The 13,963-nt window shown below is 42.9% G+C and overlaps 1 protein-coding gene across 5 annotated transcripts in view; it reads right to left on the bottom strand.

The window, feature by feature from the left end:
• Positions 1 to 13,963, bottom strand: part of FKBP15 (FKBP prolyl isomerase family member 15) — a 55,649-nt gene that overhangs the window by 2,782 nt on the left and 38,904 nt on the right. For 2 of the 5 annotated variants that reach the window (XM_067743603.1, XM_067743602.1), the window contains exons 19-26: positions 13,579 to 13,681; positions 10,447 to 10,618; positions 8,388 to 8,524; positions 4,502 to 4,693; positions 3,599 to 3,751; positions 2,505 to 2,633; positions 1,783 to 1,890; positions 827 to 1,470 (exon numbers count right to left, since the gene is read on the bottom strand). In XM_067743603.1, the coding sequence (XP_067599704.1) occupies positions 827 to 1,470; positions 1,783 to 1,890; positions 2,505 to 2,633; positions 3,599 to 3,751; positions 4,502 to 4,693; positions 8,388 to 8,524; positions 10,447 to 10,618; positions 13,579 to 13,681 (1,638 nt within the window). The remainder of the gene's footprint in view (positions 1 to 826; positions 1,471 to 1,782; positions 1,891 to 2,504; positions 2,634 to 3,598; positions 3,752 to 4,501; positions 4,694 to 8,387; positions 8,525 to 10,446; positions 10,619 to 13,578; positions 13,682 to 13,963) is intronic. The other 3 variants (XM_067743604.1, XM_067743606.1, XM_067743605.1) reach the window with 3 other exon arrangements.

The raw sequence follows: 13,963 nt of genomic DNA, 5'->3' as shown, positions 1-13,963 counted from the left end.
ATGACTTGGCTCCTATTGAGTTTTCCAACCTCAGCATAACACCACTCTCCTCCCACTCACTGTGCCTTCTTCCTTGATTGTGTCATGTCCCTCCTACCGCAGGGCCTTGCACGTGCTGTTCTTGCTTTCTGCAAATGCTTCTTCCCACTCTTGGCAGGGAAGGCGTCTATCCATCCGTCAGGTCTCAGCTTAAATGTTACCTTCTCAGAATCCTTCCCTAATCACTCTACCTAAAGTAGAATAATTCCTTCTAATCACTCTATCTAAAGAAGAATAAGCCCCTCTTACCACTCTGTCTGATGCAGAATAACTCTCCCTTTATTCTCTATTAGACACCCTGTTTGTTTCTTTTTATGAAGCATTTGTCATGCATTTATAACATACAGTTGACCCTTGAAGAATACAGGTTTGAACTGCACAGGCCCACTTATATGTAGACTTTTTTCAATGAATATGTACTAAAGTACTACTCGACCCACAGCTGGCTGAATCTGGGGATGAGCCAACTGTAAAGTTACACACAGAGGGTCAGCACCCTTAACCCCTGCGCTGTTCGAGCTCAACTGTGTAAGAGTCTGTCTGTCTTTCCACCAGACTGTAAGCTCCTCAGCTCAGGAACTCTGCCTTGCCACCCACACTACCACAGTGCCTGCCACAGAGCCTATTACGAATACATGCACGCATGCATGCATGCATGAATGAATGAATGAATGAGTAAGCAAATCGGCCAGCCAGGCTCTGAGGATGAGTCACCAGCCCTGGAAAAACCAGAGACAACCTCCACACGCAGCCGCCTTGTTCCTGAAACTCTGCCCAGGGGACACACCTGGGATGCTGAGAACGGTGTTCGGATCCAGGCACTGCTCCTACGGCCGCAGACGCTGCCTCTGTGCCGTGCGGCTCCTGGGAGGGAGCAGCGGAGCTAGTGCCATCCTCGTCTTTCTGGAGCTCTGGAGCCTGAGGCTCTCCTCCTGGACTTTCAGGCCCCACAGCCAGCGGGTCCACCTTCTCGGGGTCTGAAGTCAGGGGCAGTCTCGTGGAGCTTTCTTGCTCCCCGACACAGGCATCTCCCAATGGGCTGGCTGCCAGCGCCTCCTCACCCGCAGAGTCCACAGTCACAGGGCCTGGAGGCACAGGGGGAATTGAAGTTGGGGGCCCCAGAGCTCTTCGGGAGGGGAGGCAAGCCGGTTCTTTTATCTCTGAGTGCGCCTCTGCTTCCGAGGGCTCCCCTTCCCTTCTCTGTGCATCAGCCTGGGGAGTGGGGAGGGCCTGAGGAGGCAGCGGGGCAGCTTCCTGGACCACCTGCTCTGACGGCACCATGGGGGGCTCCCGCCTCTCCCTGTTCAAGGGTGCCTGAGACTGTCCGGAAGCACTCTGAGGTCGCTCCTCTTCTTCTTCCTCTTCCTCTTCTTCATTGCTGCTCTCTCCCTTCTCTCTCTCATGTTGGTTTAACAGCCGAAGAGTCACCATCTGTTCAAAAGCCAAGAAAGAGGAGAGGATCACTGACTGGAAACAGAGGCACTCCCAGGCACTCCTAGCTCTCCTATTAACACAACTGGTCATGTAGTTCAAGTGACTTTGTTTTTCAGTTAGTTTTTTTCAGTTCAAATGACTTTGTTTCCTCCTCTCAAAGGAGGCTGTCCATATCTGTGCAGGTAAGTCATTCCAGGCATCCTAGTTACTGATGAACAGCCTTGAATCATTTTTTTACGCAGGATCCCTTAGACGGTACTTGAGCAACAAGATACCCATCTCGATGAAACAATCGAGAGCCAGCTGTACCTTGATAGTGTTCATGATGGTCCCCAGAATGGTCCTGCCATTGTAAGACTCCTCCAGCTCGAACTCTCCCCGCAAGGACTGAAACACCTGGTTCATGATCTTCTTGACCTGAGTGACGACATGAGGAGAGAAAAACAGTACCAAAATGTACACTGCCAAAATCAAGCGACTAAGGGATGCATGTAACTTCCAGAGAGAGGTTTGGAAGGCTACAATGAAGCCCTCTTAGAACTCTACAGTGGGACACAGCTGGTCAATGACTGAGACACCTAAGGCTGTCACTGTGGAGGGGACAATGTTCAATAATGAGCAGCACTTGAGAGGAGGGCTATGAAGGATGGGTAAGCTGTGGCCTGTGTGCCCAAGACTGCTCAAAGACCACTCACTGATGCTTTCCTCCCACCGTGGCCACCACTAGAGCTGTCATGGGCTATGAGGATTAGTGGCTAGAAGATGCTGGGCACACTTCCCACTCCTCCCCTGTGATTTAGAAACATTTCCCTTATCTGTCAAAGCCTCAGGATAAGGCCCTTTGGGGGTTGCCACCAAAGAGATAGATCCAATGGGTTAACTGTGACTTAAGTCAGATAAGTGGGAGATCGATAAAGTTAGGAAAAAAGCTAACAACACAACAAACTAACAGATGTTCTTTCCGAGCGCCTGATGTGTACATTCAATCCCCTGACATGACATGGCTCACTTCTCCGAAATCGGCAGCTCACCTTCTCTGAGGGGTCAGCAGCAGCAGCAGCAGCTTCAACCCCAGACATCTGGGACTTGCTCTCCAGGTCCTTGATGTGTTGTGCATTTTGCTCTGTCAGGGCTGTGACTTGGGCCTGGAGGGCTAAACACTGCAAAACAGACTGTGGCTGTGGCCTTGGAACCTGGACTTCCAGGTGAAGGTCAGGAAACCCAGGAGGAGGAGAACCATCCTAAGCTTCAAGTGTCAATCTCACTTCGTTTGGTCTGCTGACATCCACACCCTCCGCCCCCACCCAGGCCTGCTGACTCAGGGCACTCCATTTCCTCATCACTCAATCTCAACTCACAACTTCATCTCCTCTTTACCAACAAGGTCACTTGCCTTGTTCCTCATCAGGTCAAGAATAAAATAAAAAGGCGGGGCGGGGGTGGGGCAGGGTTTGATAACCCTAGTCACACAGACATATGAACAGTGGACGTTAGAAGCAACCTATTCACCTACAAGATTGCCTTCCTCTTTTCAACTGGGTACTTTAAGAAACTGACCTCCAGATATGAGGACTTTGGCGCTAAGCCATCCCTCTCTCTCTCTCATTTTTATGCCAGATGATTCCACCACACCTGTGCTCCAGCCCACCTCAGAGCCTCTGCCCAGAGCCTCTGCCGCCGCCCCCAGCCTTCCCCACCTCACCGAAGCTCCTTGTCCTTCTTGGCCGTGCTCCCCTAGGCACTTCCTCTTCTGGGTCTCACAGCATTTAATCCTTATCTCTGTTCCTCGGTCTCCCTTCCTTGATTGTGAGATTCTTGAGGAGAGTTCCTTTCCCTAACACAGTGTCTGGAACCCAACTGGCACTCAATAAATATTTGCTTAATAAATGAAGGATCAGATTATAATGGAAAACATGGTCCAGATCATGAGTGCTGCTGTTTCTAGGTCACTGACCTGTCATCCCAAATGAGTATGTGAAAGATTACTGATAAACTGGAGAGCTGAGCAAGTATGATTCTGTTTTCAAGCTATTAACATCTTTCAGGTACAAAAGGATCTGCAAGACTTGAACAACCTGTTTGCCTCAAATTAACCAGGCTGTCTAAGTCCAGGGAAAACACCCACCTTCTCCTCAAGATGGAGCAGCTCCTGCTGCCTGGCATCTCTCTGTGCACACGCCTCCTGGTACTGCTGCAGGTGTTCGTTCTTGGCAGAGGCCAACAGATGTTCACACTTGGCTTCCCACTGGGTCTGCAGCTCAGCCTGTACTAGAGACAGCTGCCAAGAGAAAGTAATACCCGTATGCTGGGGGGTCCAGTCGCATCTAAGGAAGCCCATCTTCAACAAGGCAAAAAGAGTAAGCTAAGAGCCCAGATTTAGCAAGGAAACAACGGTTTGGAAGACCTTGGTTGCTAGGACTCTAAAAGGTACTCCAACCAGGTAAAGGTGTGACTGTCTAGACACGTCCCAGGAAGGCAGGGCCCTAGTATGATCATACTTTTCAGGATCCAGGCCCTTAAACTTTATGGGTTCAGAAGAAACTTATTTTTGTCCAAATTCCCATAGGTGATCAAAGTGAGGGCACCAATTCACTCTAATTAAAGAACATGCAAACATGAATTTAGGAACTTACCAAAAGAAAGGCTGCTGTCAAACGGACTAGAGATCCAGCTGTGTACTGCCACTATCCCTGGTTTCCCTGCCTAATTACCTAAATAAGTCCCTTCTTTTCAAGGACGATAATGTGCCTGAAGGATGGTGTCTGGTGGGTGAGGACTTTGGCCTTATGTCTGGAATGTTTTTATAAAGAATTTTTTCCTTCATATTTTACTTATAGTAAAATTCTCACTAAGCTTTAAAAAAGGAAGAAGATTCTCCATTCGATTCCTGGCTCTTCTTCCACCTTTGTCCAAAGTTAGCCCATCAACTATGAGAAATCTCACCCTAAAGGATAAAGAAGAAACTAGAAACTTTTCTGAGTCCTTCATGCCTTCCTTTTATTTCCAAAGTGCTTCAGCTTCCCATTACCTGCTCTGCAGCTGCTTGGTCCGTGGACACCCGAGCCTTTTTCAAGAGCTGTCGAAGTTTGTCCAATTCCTCCTGGTGTGATTTACGAATTTCATCTATCTCCTCCTCAGCCTGACAGCGCTCTTGAGCTGACTTCTTTTTCCTTTCTGAGAGGTTCTTAGGAACAAGAGAACCATCATCAGCTCTAGTTGTCTGATAGAGGATAAATGGAGATGGTGATGGTTGGTGCTGGTAGTTATTAACATCACTGGGTCCTTACTTCGTTTCTGGAAACAATTCATTTTTGCAATTTAATTTCCCCTATTTATTTAACATTCTTGGCTACTGGCAGAAAAAAATTGTGACAAGAAGAAGGAAAACAAGAAGAGCTTTATCTACCATTCTATGAAGAGATGGGGAATATCTTAACAGTGGTGAGGGCAGAGGGAAGTAGATACTTTCACAATCTACTGGTAGGAAAATCAGAATCCTGTGACAGGACCTTCAAAATACGCACACACACCCAGAATTTACACAAATTATAATTTAAGGAAGCAGTAGATCATGTTCACAAAGATAATGTGCTACAAGGACGGTCACTGCAGGAGTATCTAGAACAGTGAAAAACTGAAACAGCCCCCAAGATCAGAAAGAACTGGTTTTTAAAAAACCTGAGAAAATCATAGAAGAAACTGAAAATACAGACCAAGATTTATCCCCTAAAAAGGCACTAGGCCAAAAGGACTTTACTAGAGTTTTATTAAAACCTCAGAAAGAGGTTGCTGTTTTCATATTTAAACTGTTTCAGAGCACAGAAAAAGACAGAACTGTTCCCAATCCATTCAGTGGGGCTAGTATTACCCTGATATTAAATTTATAAAACATCAAAAGATACTATTAAAGTTAAAAAACAGTAAACTAGAAAAATATTTGTAACATCTATGACTGACAAAGGATTAGCACCTTTAAGAGTGTTTCTAAATCAAACTAATATTACAATAGATAAAATAGCAAAGGACATTAAGAAGAATTCACAGAAGAAATATAAATAGGCATTAAATATATAAAAGCTTTAATACTAACAAAAACACATATTAAGACAAGATAGTATATTTCACCTATCAGACTATAAAGATTAGAAAAATCGATACGTGCAGAGTTGGAAAAACTATGGAGAAATGGGCTTGTTCACACAGTGCTGGAAATGTAAGCTAACAAACTCTTCAAGCATAATCTGGCAATATTTATTTCAAAAATTTAGATGTTAAGCACTCTTCTATGATGCAGCAGTTCTTTTTTTTTTAACATCTTTATTGGAGTATAATTGCTTTACAGTGGTGTGTTAGTTTCTGCTTTATAACAAAGTGACTCAGTTATACATATACATATGTTCCCATATCTCTTCCCTCTTGCGTCTCCCTCCTAATGCAGCAATTCTAATTCGAGTGATCCATTTTATGGAAATGCTCAAAAGAATTTGCAAAAATAGTTATATAGTACAAAGATGTCCACAACAGCAGTGCTTGAAATAGTGAAAAAAGAGAAACATAAATATCCATCAACAGGTGAATAGTTAAATAAACTATGGTACAGCCTCACAGTAGACTATTATGTAGTAGTTATAAAGAATGAAAATTAAAGACCTAAATGTAAGACCGGACACTATAAAACTCTTAGAGGGGCTTCCCTGGTGGCGCAGTGGTTGAGAGTCCACCTGCTGATGCAGGGGACACGGGTTCGTGCCCCGGTCCGGGAAGATCCCACATGCCACGGAGCAGCTGGGCCCGTGAGCCATGGCCGCTGAGCCTGCGTATCCGGAGCCTGTGCCCCGCAACGGGAGAGGCCACAACAGTGAGAGGCCCGCGTACTGCAAAAACAAAACAAAACAAAACAAAACAAACAAAAAAAACAACTCTTAGAGGAAAACATAAGAAGAACACTCTTTGACATAAATCACAGATCTTTTTTGACCCAACTCCTAGAGTAACGGAAATTAAAATAAAAATAAACAAATGGGACCTGATTAAACTTAAAAGCTTTCGCACAGCAAAGAAAACCATAAACAAGATGAAAAGACAACACTCAGAATGGGAGAAAATATTTGCAAACAAAGCAATTGACAAGGGATTAATCTCCAAAATATACAAACAGCTCATGCAGCTCAATATCAAAAAAACAAACAAGCCAATCCAAAAATGGGCAGAAGACCTAAACAGACATTTCTCCAAAGAAGACATACAGATGGCCAAGAGGCACATGAAAAGATGCTTAACATCACTAATAATTAGAGAAATGCAGATCAAAACTACAATGAGGTATCATCTCACACTGGTCATAATGGCCATCATCAAAAAATCTACAAACAATAAATGTTGGAGAGGGTGTTCAGAAAAGGAACCTTCTTGCACTGTTGGTGGGAATGTAAATTGATACAGCCACTATGGAAAACAGTATGGAGGTTCTTTAGAAAACTAAAAATAGAACTACCATACGACCCAGCAATCTCACTACTGGGCATATACCCTGAGAAAACGATAATTCAAAAAAGACACATGCACCCCAATGTTCACAGCAGCACTATTTACAATTGCCAGGAGGTGGAAGCAACCTAAACGTCCATTGACAGATGAATGGATAAAGAAGATGTGGTACATATATACAATGGAATATTACTCAGCCATAAAAAGGAATGAAATTGGGTCATTTGCAGATACGTGGATGGACCTAGAGAATGTCATACAGAGTGATGTAAGTCAGAAAGAGAAAAACAAATACCGTATATTAACGCATATATGTGGAATCTAGAAAAATGGTACAGATGAACCTATTTTCAGGGAGGAATAGAGATGCAGATGTAGAGAACGGCCGTGTGGACACAGGGCGGAGGAGGGGGGGTGGGAGATTGGGACTGACATATATACACTACCATGTGTAAAGTGGATCACTAGTGGGAACCTGCTGTATAGCACAGGGAGCTCAGCTTGGTGCTCTGTGGTGAACTAGATGGGTGGGATGGGGGTGGGTAGTGGGAGGTCCAGGAGGGAGGGGGTATATGTACACATACAGCTGATTCACTTCCTGTACAGCAGAAACTAACACACCATTGTAAAGCAACTATACCCCAATTTAAATAAATAAATAAATAAAAATAATCAACACTGCAAAAAAAAAAAAAGAATGAGAAAGTTCTCATTAGTATAATGGCCACAATACAATTTTTTTTTTAAGTATTAAATATGATCCCAGGGGCTTCCCTGGTGGTACAGTGGTTAAGAATCTGCCTGCCAGTGCAGGGGACAGAGGTCCAAGCCCTGGGAAGATCCCACATGCCACGGAGCAACTAAGTCCATGCACCACAACTACTGAGCCTGTGCTCTACAGCCCGTGTGCCACAACTACTGAGCCCAAATGTCTAGAGCCCGTGCTCCACAACAAGAGAAGCCACCGCAATGAGAAGCCCGCGCACCACAATGAGGAGTAGCCCCCACTCGCCATAACTAAAGAAAGCCCGCGCACAGCAACAAAGACCCAACGCAGCCAAAAATAAAAAATAAATTAATTAATAAAAATAAATACGATCTCATTATTGTTAAAAATGTTATCAGCGTACATATATGTATGTACATTTATTTTATACATACATGTATATACGTATGTGTATGTATATATTATATACACAGAAAACAATCTGGAAGAATAATCATACATCTTTTATAGTTGTTGCCTCTAGTGTATGAGAGGGGGAAAAGATAAATTTTATTTTTTATTTTATACTTTTCTGTATTATTTGTATTTGTTACAATGAGCACATGCAACTGTAATTTTTAAAAGGAAAATAAAAATGTTTATTAAACAGCTAACCCTGGCCACTTGGGCCCAACAGAGAAACTTCAGATGTAGAACTTACCTTTTCCAGAGACTCCTTCTCAGCTCGAAGGTCAGTCAGCTCCTCCTCCAGGGACGTCACCCTGAGTTCCAGTTGTCTCCGGCTTTGCTTTTCACTCTTGAATTTGGACTGTGCTTGCTCAGAGGTTTCTTGGAGCTCTGGGATATGACAGCACAGAGACTTGGCTGCAGAACCAGAGCTGCAGTGGGCTGTATGGCAACCCAGCACCGCCTTCAAAGCTGCATTCCATCATCTCCCAACCCTACCACACGAGCCTCTTCCACTCACTTCTTCCAGCATCACCTCACTGACCAACAGCAGGTTTATCAAGCCATAAACTGACTCCCCCATCCATCCATATTTATCTCTGCACCTACATGTCACCTTTGACAGATACAAAATGGAAGAGAAATGTTCCAAGCGGTCAGAGACCACCTTCGGAATATTACCACTCCCACAATTCCATTTCAGTCATCATCTCAACACACTGGACTCAACACATTGAGATCTTTGTTTAGTAGTGGTCCAGGCCCTTTCTCACTGCCTGGGTAAGATATTCTCAACTCTCCTGGTAGCTGGGACATTCTACGAAGAGTCTGCTTTCAAAACATTCCTTCTCAAATAAAGCTATTTGGAATATTTCTTAAAAATGTAATGCATCAAACAACAAGGTCCTACTGTATAATACGGAGAACTACGTTCAATATCCTATGATGAACCATAATGGAAAAGAATATTTAAAAAAATGAATGTATATATATATGTATAACTGAATCACTTTGCTGTACAGCAGTAATTAACACAATGTTGTAATCAACTATACATCAATAAAAAATAAAAATAAAAAAATAAAAATGTAATGCATCAAAATTAATTTTGTTGGAAGACTTTTGAGATCCTTATGGTGCCCTTAAGGTAACTGTCACAGAGCACCACAAAAACAGAAAAGAGGCTATCTGTACAACATTCAAATCTAAGATTTTCCCTCAAGTGCACCCAAGTGATGCTCTAAAAAGGAAGGGATTTATCTTCAAGGTATCACTTCACCAACTGACATCAGTGTTTTTTAGCTTTCTTTTTGGGCAAGTTAATTTTGCTTTTTCCTAACTCTGCTGCTATTCCAGCCACACCCCACCCACTGGTCCCATCTGTGCCTTCCACATGTCTTTCTTTATACAAAGTGGTGGATGAATCAACACGCCAGTCTTCACAAATCTGCTTTTCAAGTCACCATGTCTTGAGCAGCACCATTGTGCCAGGCACTAAACTAATACTAAGGGAAGGACTTTACAAAGATGAGAAAGACACCATCCTTGCCCTTCAGAGGCTTGCATTCTAGAAGGGAAAACACATATAAGTAGTGCTGATCAAAGGCTATCTCTGATAATGGGCATAATAATGCACTTGGAGATGAAGGATTTTAAAGGAGATCAAATATTCTAGAAAAAAAAAAGGGAAAGTTTCTGAAAGAGCCAGTGTTTGGAGAGAACTGGAGTCAAATCTTGGCGATGGTGGGCACACCAAGTCCAGAGAACAGCATGGATAAAAAGCAAGGCAAGAAATACAGGATGTGTTGAAGCAGCAGGCTGGCTAGTATGTCCAGAGCTACGTTGAATTGGGCAACATACAGGAAATAAGCCAAGGTGGAGGGGCCTTGAGTGCCAGGCTGAAGGACTGCAATCCATGCTCTAGGAAAGAGGCAACTGCAGCAGGAAGCACCTGCTTCTTAAGCTTCTACTGAGTCACAAGTTAAAGGAACCCTTCAGTTAGATTAGTTAGTCACAAGTTAGTTTAACTCTTCAAGGCCTATGAGGCCAATCCTAAGTACCAAGGATACTCAACACTCACCCACACAAAGCAGAACTGTGGCCACTGATCCACTCTAAATGGATAGTCAGTTCTTTTGTTGTCCTTTATGCCAAACAATCATGTAATAGGTTTATATTGGTTCACCTTAACCTTTGGCTCTGTCCTTCACAAACTTCATTAGCATTATGCCAAATGGACTGGGAGGAAGGAAACAGTGTAATTCTTTAAGTTTACATTGTCAAAATCCCAGCCCCCTCCAGCAAGGGCATACCTGAGAGCTCTGCCTGCAGTTTGGCGACTTGGCCCCTGAGGAGGTCCGTCTCCTTCATGCTTTCTGTCAGCTGTACCTGCAGCTCCGTTTCTTTCTTTTGGTGGGCGGTCATTTTCAGGTGTAGATGAGAGACCTGTGCAGTGGCTGCTGCTAACTCTTCCGTCACCTTGGCCTGAACAGTAACAAAGTACGATGTCACTTTAAAGATGGTGATGGCCCAACCTCACATACTCTGTGCTGGCTGAACTGGTAGGAAGATAGCTAAGGCCACCTTCAACCTGAATTAAGCCCAAATCAAGCCCTCAAATGTGCAAGGTCTCTGACTCAGGAATGCCCTTGCAAAACTTTGTCCTTAGGAAATACTATGCAAGAACACAAAAATTTTGCTACAAGGATGACCGATACAGCATTGTTTATAGTTGCCAAACAATGGAAACACAAAATAATTTTTAAAATGAGCTTAAGCAAATTGATATATCTATCCTGTACGCAACTATTAAGAATAGTGTTATGAAAAAATACTCAGTGGCTTGGTATACAGTCACCACCTATTGTTAAATCTCACCAATCTGATACATGAGAAATGGTATTCCTGCCATTTTCTAAGTTTCCTATAATGAACAAGCATTTTTTTTTTAACAAGAAAAGGGTATTTTAAATTTTAAATTGAATGCCTTTGATGGCAATCCACTTCTCAGGCTACAACTTCTCTCCAGCACTACTGTACTAATATTGGGTTGGCCAAAGAGTTCACTTGGAAATGAACTCTTTGGCCAACCCACAGTAGTACTATAAAGATCGGTCACGTGAGAGTAACTGCTTTGGGGGTTCTTTGAAGAACAGTGGTAATAAAAGAAGGGAACAGTCCAACTTCTTTGACTGCTCAATGCATTTTATTTTATTTTTTTTTCAATGCATTTTAAATGGTGCTCTGTACTGGCCAAACAGGAGCTAAATAGTCTCAAGTAACATCCGATGAAGTCAAAATGACTACCCTGGAAAAGTGTCTACAGATATTGTTTATGAAGGGCGATGATGAAAATGATAATTAAAAGGATGGTCAGTGAAAAGGAATGGTAAACAAATGACAAATACTACATTCATTTCACCTGAATTGATGTGCTCCTGTAAAAAATAGGAGAAATCAGATGACAGGAAAGGCAGTGAGCAACTGCTCCGCTGATTTTGATTTTTGGGCAGCAGTGTATTTACGGGGTTGGACCATCTCTCCTATACTATTACACTGCTACTACCATTACTCTTCCTATACCATTATACTTTACATGCATTCTTACTGCTGTCTACTTTCTTATTATCACTTGTCCCTTCTTAGGGTATTCACTGCGCCTACCTCAGTTTTAAACATTTATTCCAAAGCCTTAATCAGTTTTCTAGCTTACATTTAAAATCTGATATTTTGGCTCTCTTAAAGGTGGGGGAAATAAAACAAATTGTGTACAAAATAAAAAGAAATAAGCTATGAATGAGTATCTGAGTGTACACTGGCAAAGTCTCTCTCCTTGACCACACTTCAAGTTAGGCTCCTCTAAGCCCATGACCTTGTTCTCCCCTCCTGTCTTTGGCCGGACCAGCCCAGTTTTAGCAAGAATCCCTGCTAAGTCAGTTTAGAGTGAATCTCTACCCTTGATATCTGATCAAAGTTCTCCATCCCAACCTTTGCTGTCTAAGTCCTTGGCCTGTCGTTAGTAAGAATCCCCCTACCCAGGATGTCTCCTCTTAGTAATTTTCCATCCACTGACCCCCCCCTCACTCTGCTCCTTGGCTGTAAATTCCCCACTTGCCCTCTTGCCCTTAACTGTATTTGGAGTTGAGCTCAACATTTCTTCCCTATTGCAATAGTCTTTTTATTTTATTTATTTTTTTGGCCACACCGTGTGGCTTGCGGGATCTCAGTTCCCCAACCAGGGATCGAACCCGGGCCATAGCAGTGAAAGTCCAGAATCCTAACCACTAAGCCACCAGGGAACTCCCATCTATTGCAATAGTCTTCAATAAAATCTTCCTTACTGTTTTAGTAAGTGTCAGAATAAATTTTTTAGTAACATGCGACTTTTAGAGTGAGCTCTAAGATACTTATTTTTGCTGTTCAGCAGCCTTAGATTTTCATCTGTTAAACTCAGAGGACAATGACAGTTTGGACTTCCAGGCAGAAGAGGAATTTTCACCTGCCGCAAGTAGAATCAAAGTTTTACTCACTGTCTTGCCTCAACTGGCCTAACAGAAACTGAACTAACACAATGCTCAGAGGGCTTTGCGTCTATCGTGGCTCCAGAGTTCACTGATATCAGAGGGAAGACCACTTGCATAGGGCCTTGCAGCAGCTAAGACCACTGGAGGGGATGAATTCCAGAAGAGAGGCAGTGGGGTGGATGGTCACTCTCACCAAAGAACAAGCAGAGTGGAAGATCACTCAAAAGCTCTTATCTCAAGTTATAAAGTGCATTCCACTCAATTTTCATGTTTTCAAAAAAATTCAAATACAAAATATAAAACACTTCTTAAATCTGAGAAAATAGCAGATGAAAGGGTTGCGATGTCCCAGCTGATGAGGGGGAGCCCAAACAAGAAGGAACTCATTTCAGAAAACCAGTGTCACTGGAGCAAAGACAGGAGGAGTGGGGCTTCCAAAGCAGTCATCTCAACCCAAGACCCACAACAGTCTTCCTTCCTTATAGCTACTTCAGAAACAGGTCAAAATACCTAATTCTGAACTGACTGAAGTCAAACAGCAAAACTTTAAAATGCTTTGGCAGACACAGATGAAGGAGCAAACTAAACAGTCTCAAACTTCACAATAAATGTTTGTTATGTGGCATAACAGAAATCGTCTGTTGATTTTTTCAGCAGAATAGGATTAGTTTCTAATAAACTGTATAATCCTCACCTTAACCAGATTACTAACATCAGTGATTGTTTTTGAGTCAACTTATTGTAACACATTTATACAACAGAAATCTGGATGTTGGATATATTAAAAATCTGTTGGAAGATTTCTAGTTCTCTTCTCAATGATGGCAAAAATTCTAAAAAGCGAACTGGTAAGGACGTACAGAGGACACTCCTTGGCTCTACACATCCTGACTTGGGCTTTTCTCTCCCCAGTTACTTTACCTTCTCTTGCTCAGCATGCAAAACTCTTGCCTGTGTGTTTTCTGTGGCAGTTTGAAGTGAGTTGTTCCTCTTCTCCATCATCAGGTTACTCTGCTCAACATACCTGTGAAATAAACAGGGAAAAAGAAAACATTTATCAAGCACTCAATGCATACCAGGTATAACCCAATGTATCAATACATTCGGTCGTCAGAGCATTGCTCTATACCTTCATCAGGAACAATCTGAAAGCATTTTATTTTCCGAAGATCTGCAGTAATCAAATTTGGAGGCAGGAACCTGGACCGGGGTGAATTGCTTTGAATTTGAAGAATGAAGAGGAGGGGAATCTGAACATGTGTGGTGAGGGGAAATAAGAGAGGAAAGAGACAGGAGTATGAAGGCT

Source organism: Pseudorca crassidens, chromosome 7 (genome assembly GCF_039906515.1).
Source record: "Pseudorca crassidens isolate mPseCra1 chromosome 7, mPseCra1.hap1, whole genome shotgun sequence".
NCBI lineage: Eukaryota > Metazoa > Chordata > Mammalia > Artiodactyla > Delphinidae > Pseudorca > Pseudorca crassidens.
The sequence above is the reverse complement of the archived record's forward strand: the minus strand, read 5'-3'. Positions and strand labels throughout refer to the sequence as shown.